This window comes from Athene noctua, chromosome 14 (assembly GCF_965140245.1).
Source record: "Athene noctua chromosome 14, bAthNoc1.hap1.1, whole genome shotgun sequence".
Classification (NCBI taxonomy): Eukaryota; Metazoa; Chordata; class Aves; order Strigiformes; family Strigidae; genus Athene; species Athene noctua.
Genome location: NC_134050.1, coordinates 9,291,160 through 9,303,513, shown reverse-complemented (window position 1 = coordinate 9,303,513; position 12,354 = coordinate 9,291,160). Strand labels below are relative to the sequence as shown.

The 12,354-nt window shown below is 38.3% G+C and overlaps 1 protein-coding gene across 10 annotated transcripts in view; it reads left to right on the top strand.

Moving 5' to 3' along the window:
• Positions 1–12,108, top strand: part of SHANK2 (SH3 and multiple ankyrin repeat domains 2) — a 362,639-nt gene extending 350,531 nt beyond the window's left edge. For 9 of the 10 annotated variants that reach the window (XM_074918532.1, XM_074918533.1, XM_074918531.1 and 6 more), the window contains one exon: positions 5,595–12,108. In XM_074918532.1, coding sequence (XP_074774633.1) covers positions 5,595–6,168 — 574 coding nt within the window. In that variant the 3' untranslated portion in view covers positions 6,169–12,108. Of the gene's footprint in view, positions 1–71; positions 99–5,594 lie in introns of all 10 variants that reach the window. The other variant, XM_074918534.1, reaches the window with a different exon arrangement.
• Positions 12,109–12,354: the final 246 nt, after the last annotated feature.

Below are 12,354 nucleotides of genomic sequence, written 5' to 3'. Positions count from 1 at the left end.
CAGTAATTTTTGCAGTGTTTCAGTCATTCCATTTTGTCATTTTTATTTGCTGTCATGACTGCTGTTGTCAGAAGAGGGTCATGCTGAAGTGCCATGAAGTAAGTGACGACCATAAAGCATAGAGTATTCTATGTTGTACATTCTACTTCTTTTTAATGCTCACTCATTGTTATTGCATTTTAGTGATTTTTGATGATGACTCTGTTACAAAGTGCAATGTGGATTAGATCATCCTAATCCAGAAATGGTAGCCATTCTAAAACCAGAAATAGGATGTCATTTCAAGCTGAAATAAAAGCCACTTTTGTCAGAGGAGTATTCAGCAAATGTTTTGATAACATGAGCACATAAGGCCAGATTACTGAACTTATATCTGAGCTCCTAAATAAGGCCATGATTTTTCAAGTATGCCCAAATTCTGCTGGATTTTTGGAGGTGGAGGGGTGGAGAGGGGTGATCAGTGCAGTTTTGCATACTGATGTGAGGTTAAAAGTAAAGACAATTTAAACTAGCCCTCAAAATAATCAAGACCTGTTGCAGTGGTCACTGTGGAGTCTTTTGTCCTTGGAAGCTGTGGGATTTCCCCCTTTCTCCTTCCAGAGTCCCTTGACCTTTTTCCCTGCAGCTCTCCAGGGAGAGAGGGCTGAGGCTGTCTCCTGGTCCTCTGGCCCTCATCAGCACCATTCCCTTACCGCCAGTTTCCGGACATTTGTGCCTTTGCATGGAAACCGTCGCTCTTGAGCAGACTCCCACAGACCTTAATGATTATTCTTCACTCCAACTGAACAGTGTTACTTGCAACAGACACTAACCATTTCTCAATTCTTCTCACTAAAATACCGCTATTATAAGCTCTGTATCCTGCCAGTCATCACGTCAGCCCTTGTTCTTAATCTTCCCCCAAAACAGACAATTATTGTCTTACTTTCCTACCATACAATTTTCCTTTGACAATCCAAAAATAAAGTAAAAATATTATAAGAGATGAAGGCAAAGTTTTGGGTTTGTGTGTTCTCAGAAATCTGTAAAAAGTTTATTTCTCACAGTACCTCTGTGTAGGGACTCATTTCACTCATTGGTTCTCTTGGTTGTCAAGATTTTTTTCTCTGTTACAATGGAAGAGCTTTGTCAGAAACAGCAAGTCCTTTGGCAAGTTACGGGATAAAACAGCTCCCATGAGAGCATGTTTGTTGGTTTTGGTTTTTTACATGGGAGGCTCCTAGGAGCTGTTGCAGCATACCATCTTTCATTGATTCGCTTCTGATATTAAGTTAAGAATAAATTTGAATCCTGCAAATCCAATTTAAAATTTAAAGAATTTCTTGCCTACAAGCTGTGTTGATGGCTTTTATAGTCGGAGGCCACATCATTGTGACATAGAAATTATATATTGTCATTTTAATATGAGGCAACATAATGGGTGTTGCAATCAGTGCAGTCTTACAGCAACAAATGTTTATAAATTACTACCATATGCTGATTCTAATAGAGCAAATTTTATTTAAAATAATTATCAGACTTTTCACCTTTTTAAAATGAAATTTGAGTTTAGGCAGGTTTAATATGGATTTAATATGTTTAGTATAACAGATGATTAAATAAGGCATAAGAAATTGCTCTTATTAAAAATCTGGAAGACCCACAACATGACAAAAACATGCCTGCTCTCCAGCTGGAATGCGCTTGCTCCTTATTGACCAAGATACCAATCAACCGTGAAATGCAAGACAGCTGATGGTTTCAAGGCTGTGTCTGCATCAGAGATTGTATTGGAGATGTCATAAATTACAATTTAGGATGCACAGGAGTTACAAAAACATGCGTGTTTTTTTTTCCCTTGGATTACAATTACAGTACAGCAGTCTCTGTAACATTCTGGAGTTGATATGACAGGTGAAAGAAGGGAAAAAGAGAGGGGCAAAATGGGTCTTGGAATTAAAAACTTCAAACTGAAAGCCTAGAAATGCAACTCTGGGCTTCAGCAGATTTGCATGACCTTCACGAGGGCTGTGTCTGTGCTGTAGAAGGCTGCGGAGCTGATAGCCGAGCTGGCTGAAGCAGAGCAGCTGGAAATGAGCACAAACTCAGTCTTGGAGGTTGCTGAATAATTTTGGAAGCAGCAGTGATCTCAAGTTGCTGTGGTTAAAACTCATCCTAAACAGGAACACTGCTGCAGCAGTGGGGACACGTACTGACTCAGCCTTGTCTGTGTTCCCAGGTGTGCAGGAGCACTAACAGCTTTCCTGGAGAAGGTGTGTTGCTGTAGGATTGTCTGGTAATGTTAACAAAGTGCTCTGTGCTTTCTGATTAATCAGCTAAAACAAAAAAAATCTTGTTCCAGAGATGTATTTTAATAGTCAGTAGTCCTGAACCTTGTGGCTTGGAAAAAGCAAGATGCCCACAGATCTTTTATTATTGCTTGTAGCCACGCGAAGTGCTTACTTTGATCCAGGCTGACAGAAAGCACAGTACAACGTTGCCTGTATTGCTTAGCTCACCCAGTATTACTGCCCATGGATCTGAGAAGGTTAAGTAACACTAGTCTAAGGAATACTTAAAATAAGAGCACACAGTTTACTTTTAGGGGTTTTGTTTTAGTCGCTTAATACTCTACAGGAACAGTGACAGTGGTTTAATGAAGAAGGATGGACAGGGAGTCTATGAAAGGACCAATACAGAGAAGCAGCAGCAGAAGTGGGTTACAGGGCAGAAGGTGTACACTGAGCCTGGAGGTGTCAGTCAAGTAACAGAAATGATCGTTCAGCATCTAACTTAATAGGAAATAGATTTTCATCATCCATTTGATATTGCCACAGTAGGTGTGAATACAAACCCATAATTTCTAGTATTTGCAAGACAAAAAAGTTAAGCAAAAGGGTGATTGCAGGTAGAGATAGGGAGATATTTCCACATTTATACTAAACTCATCCTAGTCTTCTTGCAATCACAAGGAAAGCATTATCCCAACCTTTTTCAAAGCCAGATTTCTGTTGATTTAAAATTATATCATGCCCTGTTGAAGTGTGTGAGACTCCTAATGCTAAGTTAAAGTGGGTAGAAATAACTTGCTCCCCTTGGTTAGTAGAATTTAAGTTTCTTGCCATACAGTTTTTATTTGTAAGAATGCTTAGCTCCAGTCCTGGAAGACGGTGAGAGCCATTAAACTTCAAAAAAATCACAGGAGATACTCAAAACCTTGCCAAGTGTTTCCTTTCTTTGTTAAATTACAAAGACATAAGTGCTAAAAGTATTGTTCCTACTGTGTTTTTAAGTGAAGTACCAATCTTTCAACTCTCAAAAAGATCCCCCTGTTCCCATTGAAATATATGGAACAATTTATGGGAAATCAGTGGGATTGCTCACGTGAATAACATGTACATTCTCCAATAAGTTATTCGTAGTGCTTGTCTAATAACATGGTATTGGAGCTTTGTTTGAGTGAGACTCACTGTGATACAAGCGTGCTCTGAATCTCGGTGAGCAGTGCTGCAGGTTACCTGATGTCTGGGTTTATTAATTATGTGCCAAAGCCCCAGACTTGGGGCGGGCAGTGTGTAGCTAACGGGGCTCAGCACAGCCAGCAGCAAGCCATGGAAACACTGAAGAAGGTCTCCGGTTCAGTCCTACCAGGACTGCAGTAGGGTGCATATGGGAGAAAGGGATTAATAGCCAGCTATCATGGCCTCCGTTAGCTGCCTACATTTCTTCATTTGGGGAATGGATGAGTACTTCGCTGGGGGAGCAGGTTGGGGTAGATGATGAGGAAGTGCTGGTAGCACCCACTTTTTATTTAAAATTTTAACCACTCTTCTATTCAGGCTGTGGGTGACCAAAGTCGGGTCACTCCCCTTCCACGGGTATTCACAATTACATTGCCCTGGGGAGCAGACCCAGTGAGACAGGATAACCCTGCACACTACATCCTCCTGCCCAGCCATCACGGTACTCCGCAGGAGGAGCAAAGCTGTGGTGATTACCTAGGGCAGAGGAGCACGAGAGGGCCTCCCACCTGTAAAGTGGATCTAGTGGTGAGGGACATACCTCAAAGAACAGATATGGGGTTTGACCCTTGCTGTGTGGATCATTTTTGGTACTTCATTTGGTGGCAATTAGCACAAAATCATTAAACAGTGACTTAGGAAGAGACCACAGTTTCTGCCGTAACAGCACTATAAACAGGGGGCTCCAGAACCACACTCATTCTTTGGCTCCATAAAATCTTTTAACCACATCCTTTCTTTGGCTCCGTAAGATCTTTTCTGCACAGTGGTGAATCTGCGCTATTAATGAAAGCATTTGTACCTGACATCATGCACCCAAGTCATCTCCTGACAGGTCAGGCCCAGGGGCAACCTGGCACTCGGATACAGAGGGCTTCAGTCAGGGGCTGGGCAAACCCAACTACGGCATTCTCCAGATCGTCCTCTGGAGTCTGTGGCATCACTTCAAGGATAAATAAGTCCTTCCTTTGGTCTGGAAGTGCCTGAAATTACTTGTCTGAAGGTTTTTCTACATGGCAGGGTATTTTAAAAGTGAAAAACTCTGGAGCTTAAGGCACCCAAGGGTTTAGTGGAAGATCCTGAAGTGCACATGCTGACTGCAGAGTTTTTTCATTAGAAGCCAGGGCTGTGGAGTTAAGCATTTTGATATGAACAGACCTGAACCTGGATCTTCTGCTTCTAAATTTGTTCTATAGCCACTAGACAAAAGCAGACTTGCCTGCTCCTTCACTCACCCTGTCAGCCTCAGCATCAGAGCTAACCTCTCAGCAAGGTTCATCCCTGCTTCATCTGTAGTCTGAAATTTCCTTTAGGCAAGAGATAGGTGACAGTAACTTGATTGCAACCACATCACCTCTGGGCATGCACAGTAACAAGAATCTTGTCTCCTTATTTGTAGTGAAACTGCCAAAGTATAATTTCTGTGTAGAAGGAAGTGGACACAGAAGTCCTTTTATGAATCTTAGAGGAACTGTTTCATTTTTAAAGCATGAAAAGGCTGAACAGAAAGGTTTAGAGCTTGTGGAGCACATTCTGTGAACAAATGGGCATATAAACATACCCTAAAATAAAACATACCATAAAATTCGCCAAGTAGACGCTCAAAGATCAAAAATCCAATGCTTCTGATACTTTCCATAACTACTATTATTAGCTATGTAACCTAATAGTGTGTAAAACTGGTAGGTTAAAACTGAAACAAAGGATCCCACCCCTCCATACAACGAAGGGAAGATCAACTCCTGATTGCATTTCATGGGGAACACAAAGTGCTTGTGTGCTTATTCCATTTGGTGTTTCTCATTTAACCATGAGTTAATTTGGTGTAGCCTTAAAAAGGAATAACGTGCTCTGGAAGGTGTTTTTCTGAACTGCTCATAAGCAAAGGTTTTCTTTTTAACTATGGCTTACCATTGATGATTGTTTCATGGGAAAGATTTAATGATACCATCTTAGTAATTTTAACCTGATACTGCTCATTAAAAAATTAAAATATTCAAGCATTCCAAAAGTGTATTTACCTCTTGTTGAAATGGCCAACCTTTCAGGTGGTGGTAGATATGTCTAACCTTCCCTGTCTGTTTACAATTTCAGGAGCACGGAAGTCATGAGTACTGTCTCAGGTACACGAAGTACAACAATCACTTTTACTGTCCGACCTGGAACCAGCCAGCCGATCACACTGCAGAGCAGGTCCCCAGACTATGACAGTAGGACCTCAGGAGCAAGACATGCTCCAAGCCCTGTGGTTTCACCAACAGAGATTAATAAAGACATCATGCCTGCTCCTCTGACTGCTTCTGCTTCAGCTTCATCTCCTTCTCCAACTTTGTCCGATGTATTTAGCCTACCCAGCCAGCCCCCTTCTGGGGACTTATTTGGCTTGACCACAGGGCGCAGCAGGTCTCCTTCTCCCTCAATATTACAACAGCCAATCTCAAATAAGCCTTTTACAACTAAGCCTGTCCACCTGTGGACTAAACCAGATGTGGCAGATTGGTTGGAAAGTCTAAACTTAGGTGAACATAAAGAAACATTTATGGACAATGAAATAGATGGCACTCATTTACCAAATCTACAAAAGGAAGATCTGATAGACCTTGGAGTGACTAGAGTTGGGCACAGAATGAACATAGAAAGAGCTTTGAAACAGCTGCTGGACAGATAAGAATAGCTATTTTGCCTCACAAACTTCTGTTGATAACTAGAGATGGGCTGGTACTGAAATACCCCAAATGCCTTGGCTGTCTGCGAGTGCCAGCAAAATTGGGGGGCGGGGAGGGGGAAAACAGTTTAATTCCTGGTACTCAGGTAATGCAGACTGTATGCTACATGCCCAAACATAAATCTAAATATGTTACATGAGTGGGGCCATTTTATTTCAAAGCTGTGGGGAGATTTGAGAGAGAGAGAGAGAAAATTGTTAACTTCAAAAATACTATCTCTTGATAATGCCCTTCTGCTGGAACCATTACATACCACTTTTCTTTCAATTTAAAATTGCAAGCGTTTCATTTTTTTATTGAAAAGCACTATATTCTCTTCTTGACATTCAGTCTCCGAGCGGGCTTCCTTCCCCAGCCCTTAGTTCATTTTAAGAGGACAGATTGCTTCATTACCATTCAAACCCATTTTTATTAATAGCAGAGGCACAGTATTAAGATGACAGGTACAGGAGTTCATATTACTGGTTTTTACTAGTTTAGCGCTCTGATTTGTTGGCAGTGAAGCTGGTTGTTCTGCTGGAATTAGTTCAAAGGTAACCTTGCTCTGTTTTACCTGGTATTTCTTTATTTCTGCAGTTATACTTAGCACTCTTCCAAGGTGGCAGAACAAGTTCAATACATGCTCCATTGACTTGACCTGTAAGACGATGCAGACGTTGCATAAAAACTGAGGAGGAATGCACACTTAGAGGTACAACAAAATGAAGCTAGTTTGAACCTGAGACCCCCAGTTTTCAACCAGCTAAACTACTGCTGTCGCAATATGAACTCTACAAGCCAGTAAAAATTTGGGGTTGTGTACAGGCGCATCTTTTGGACTTCACAGTCAGATACTCAAATGTGCTGAACCCTGAGAGATAATTCAGTGAGTGGTAAGTGCTTAGCTGTTTTGAACATCAGACCAAGAAGGAATAAAAAGATAGATGAATGTTCCCATTGAAGAACAGTCAGTGGGAAGGTTGCCAGTATTTTAAATGAGAGAGGGATTTCAGCCTGTTAGCAGAAATGGAAATGTTTCAGCTTGTGAAGAAATCAAAAAAGGTAAAAAAGGTAATGCCAAGATGGAAAGAGGTATATAGTGTCTCAGTAGGCATGTGTTCCAAGGGCCAGGAGAGTTGGGTAGGTATCCAGTTTCTCGTTTTTATCACTGTTAGCAGGCACTGGCTTCCTGACAAGGAGAGCAGACTGAGCACTTCAGGGGAGCTGGGCGCTGCCCACCGGCCTCCGGCCATTTCTTTGCGCGGCCGTTAGTGCGGTGGCGGGAGAGGTGTGTGCACCCTGCGAGAAACCAGGGCTGTGCCCGGGGTGGGGGGTGACAGAGCGCCAGACCTTTCCAGGAGACTTCGGTCAGCAGGGGAGAAACACGCAGATTTGCTTAATCTGACTTTTTTTTTTTTTCTTTCTTTCCTTTTTTTTAAAGTTAACAAATCTCTCTCTGCATGTTTGAACTCCCCTTGTAATTAACACCTCTTAATATCTGTGAGTTTTGTAGGTCTTTATTAACATAATATTCAAGATGTTCAAGGTGGGTAAACTGTGTGTGGATGGCTAGACTGCCTACCTACCATTCTTTCAGGTTCTCTTACATTTTGCAAGGTACCTGAACTTTTTTCCTTGATATGGTCCTTGATATGGTCCAGCCTATCTCTAATTTTTTTATTGTGATTATTTTTGCTCACAAACAAGTGTCTAATTAGGTCTGCAACAGCCCTAGTATGAGTACATAAAGTTTAGCATTTTAAATATCTTTCTTTACTGCAAGTTTAAATAGTTGTACAGATAGTTTATAAGCACAATATTTTAAGAAAATAAGTGGCTGGTCTACTGGGCAGCCTTTGTGCCACTTCAGTGCTAGAAAGTTAAAAACAAAAAAAAAAAAAAACTTTTGTGGTTTACTACTATTTCTGTGGAATAATTATAAAGTCTTGACCTTTTTAAAATCAACCTCATTTGGATGCATCTGAACCAGCAGAGCTGTGTTATATTTTCTATCTTTGCTAGAACTTCTACAAAGGAGGATGAATATTTCTTCAAAAGTGGTTATAGTTACCAACGCATTGGATACTCATAAAAAGCAACTTATTTAGCCTCCTGCCCCCTTTACGGAACAACAAATCTTTTGACTTAACATCTGTTACTACGCTATATTTGTATTTGAAAGTTCCAAGTAACCTTGTAATAAAAATCAAATACTAAGGCATTTTACTTTCAAGAGTACTGAATTTTTCCATAGGTGTTGTAGAAAATGGCAGTTTCATTCAGATAGTTGATACAGGCAACTTGAGGCCATCAAATACTTTAAGAAGTGTAAAAATGGTAATTTAGCCATCATTGTCTTCCATTTGGTGATATGACAGAATTCAGTAAATAAACCACTAATGCCATGCTCTTTTTTTTGTTTCTTTGGGTACAGTTGATATTACCTCTATAACATGTGCCAGAAAATACATTAGAAAATATGGTAGTAAAAGAAAATGTAGAAGTTGACTTTTAAGCTGCTTTTTAATTACAACCTTCTTGTTGAATTTACGTTGAACAAGTGCTGACATACACAGTAAATTACAGTTGACATCCCTTTCTTACACAGGTGTGTTTCTTGCTCGTGTATCTTTTCAGGTACTGAAAGACTAGGTACAATACAATTAGTAGAAAAGAGGTTTAACACATTAAAGAGCTAATGAAATAGTTTATTTTTTACATTGTGTCTTACAAAGTAAAGGTAAGGAGACCTGAGAGGACCTGCTTTCACCAATAAAATACACCTCTGCCAAGATGAATTGGTCTCTAGCTCTGTGTGATGATTTTGCTACAGAAAGCAATAGTAACAGATACGACGTTGCCTCCGAGTATTTTCATCAGTCTGGAAATGTTGGGGGGAGGAGAGAAGACCCATTTATTTCATGCTACTATGATAGTGAAAAACGAGTTGTTAGAGATCTATGAAATACGTTACGATATTCTGGGTTTTAGGATCAACTTTTGTTTATATACTGTAATTTAAATAAATTGCATTTACATGCCTAGTTTCTGTAATATTTGTGTATACAATACCAAAATCTTACAAGATGTAAATTGTGTATAACTGCACAGACTCCTTTCCCTAGGTGTCTGAGAACATTTTAAGTTTAATTCATATATTATAAAATGACTAGATGTGACTGTTGATTTACAGAATTTACATATCACAAAAGTTAATTATTTGTGGTACTTAAGTTAATAAAAATAGTGATTTTTTTTTTTCTCAGTTCTTAAAAAGCATTACCCAGTTGATCTGGCGATGATTATGTGTATGAGCCACAAATATTGATAATTTTTCCATTACATTTTTTCTTTTATTTTCTAGATATTAATATGTTTCTCGCTATAGTTTGTGTAACAACTTGTGTTCACGTTATCTATGTTGCTGTAATTTTTGTGCTTTAATTCCTCTTATTTCAACTGATTAAAAAAATCAAGCTCCTGTAACTTGCACTTTTCCCCAATCCTTAATACTCTTGTATGGCAACCAAAATTACTGTAAGAAATAAATATAATATTGCACTAAGGTTGTGGTTCTGATTGCAAACAGAGAACACTGTCTGAATTTTTATTAAAAAAAGTTGCCAAAAAACTTGCAATCTGATGTTATTGAAGGTGCATAAAATGCTTTAACAAAATGTAGATAGAATTAAGGCAAAATAATTGATTTATTGTTGGGAAAACCACTTTCTTTTCATCTTTTTGGTTAAAGCATTCTTTATGCCGAATGTTAGTTCATTTACTGAATTTCAGATTCATGTTTGAAATTTAAAACGTGAAAATTTTCAGCAAGAGGTAGAAAAATACGTATCTATTTGCCTTAAGGTGGATTTCAAGTTATCATTGAATATTTTTTTTCTTGGCTGAGCGTGTGTGTGGGAATGCATGCTCTGATCTTAAGTACTACTGGTCGTATAAGGCACTCAATTCTGGATCTGTTCTGCAATTTTATAAGGCACTGAAAAGTTTGGGCGGGGTGGGGGGACTGGAGTTTTTGTAGGGCAGAGCAGCTTTACAGAGGAGAAAAGGAAACAGTGCTCCTTATCAGACTTTGTGCATCTTGTGACTGAAAAAATGTACCAGCAGGGTATATTTGTACTGTGAATAAACAAGGCTTAAAATGGAAAAAAATAAGGAAACAATTCACATCTTCTTTTGGCTTAATCTAAAAATTTGTTTTTCTATCTTTAAATGGTGATGCAATGAAGAATATTTTTTATTTTTATTTTCTAAGATACTGGAATAAATGAATGCCTAGAACTGTTCCATTTGGTTTCATATGTTCCTTAACTATGATTCTCTTCTCAGATGTTGTTCTAGTTCATCATTTTTGTAGTTACCTATTATTTCTCTCATATTTTTCCAACAACTATTACTTGGCAGCTTTGTTTTGTTAAAAAAGATAGAAGACAAAACAGCCTTTTTTATTATTATTATTTCAGGTATTGTGGCAATCCAGTGATTAACATCTGTATCTAAATAAAGTCAGGTATTTACAGTGCAAAACAAAGAATGCTTTGCAACTGTCAATGCTTTGTTGGTCAAAAAAATGAGAAGATTTCATCATTGCTGTTGTAGTGTGCATTGTATCAATGTGTTGTGTTTTGTTTCGTCCTTGGTTTTCTGTATTTTTCTGCATTTTGTGGTCTTTCATTCCTTTTGTCCAAAACCATGAAAAAAACCCAGTAGCTATGACGGGCCATCCAGAATAGCACGATTGTAACAATATGTCAGAATGTGTGGTTAAAAAAAAAATGTATGTGCCTTATAATTTTCAACCTGGATCAACTACACTGTATTTAACATAAAGAGCTTTATCTTCAAGGTATTGTAGTATCTGACAAAAAGAGGTTGTAGTGCTGTTTTTTGAAGTGAGAAGTCCATGTCGCTGCATTAGGAAAAACGGTTAGAAAAACTGAAATTATTTACATCTTATTTTGAAACATTTTTGGCATTTTTGAGACTGATTTGAAGTCCTCTATTCAAATGGAGTAAATGAAGGGGAAAAAAATGAAACGAGACTGTTATTTTTGGGTTCAGTTTACTACCATACTTGCTTGGTTATTTGTGTAGTTGACATGTACTGTATTTCACAGACAAGGTAACAATAATAAACCAAGTGGACTTAATGCTTTTAAGTCTGAAACAAACTGGTTCTATAACACTGACATCTAGTGGAATTTGATGGATGTAGTCTCAGAGCAATATAAGATCTTTTAAAATATGTATTTATTTTAAACAATTGTCATTCTTTCTACAAGAAGTCATTTTAGCAAATTTTTTATTATTGTAAGTTGGCCTGAATATTTAAGTCAGAAAAAAAAAAAAAAAAAGAAAAAGGCTGACTGTATAATTACACAAATTATATGCTGAATGAGAAATCTTTAAAGCACTGTAATGTGTTTTCTATTTTATATGTGGTTATGTTTTATCGATTTTATGTTTTGAATGTTAGCATCTCCATATGATCCTTCATCTGCATCAAGCATGTCTTTTGAATGAGAATATAGGTTTTGTCTCCAGTGCTGCAAATCTCGGACTGTTTTGAACAATTTCAAGCATTGCAATCTGATGAACGGCAGATATTTCAGATCCAAACTGCAAAAGAGTGCAAGGTATTCAGGTTAGCAATTAGTTCAGAATAGCTGGTGGGTTGTTTCCCAGATGTACTTGCAGAACTGAAGTTCGGTTTCTCAAGTTAAATTTAAGTTTTTCCTCAGGACTAATGCTAGAAGGAATACGTGCACGTGTGTGAGTTCTTGTATGCTTTTAATGTAAAGGTTCTTGGACAGCGTTAGAAATTAATGTACAAATAGGACACCAGTGTTGCATGTGCTTAAAAATGTATTGGAATAAATGTTGCAGTGTACCTTTTTGCTTTGAAAATCTGAAGAGAATACAATATACAGAAATCTCAAAATGTAATTCATGTTTTAATGGGTTATTTTCCACTGATATTTTTGCATTTTCTAATTGTCTTTTATTCTCTTAGCTTCCTTATATATTTAAAAGCAATTTCTTGTAACTTCTGAAAAAAAAGCCTTGAAATAGCTGTAACTGAGGTCTGGGGGAGAGGAGATAACCTCCTTGCTGCACAGTTTTCTGAAACC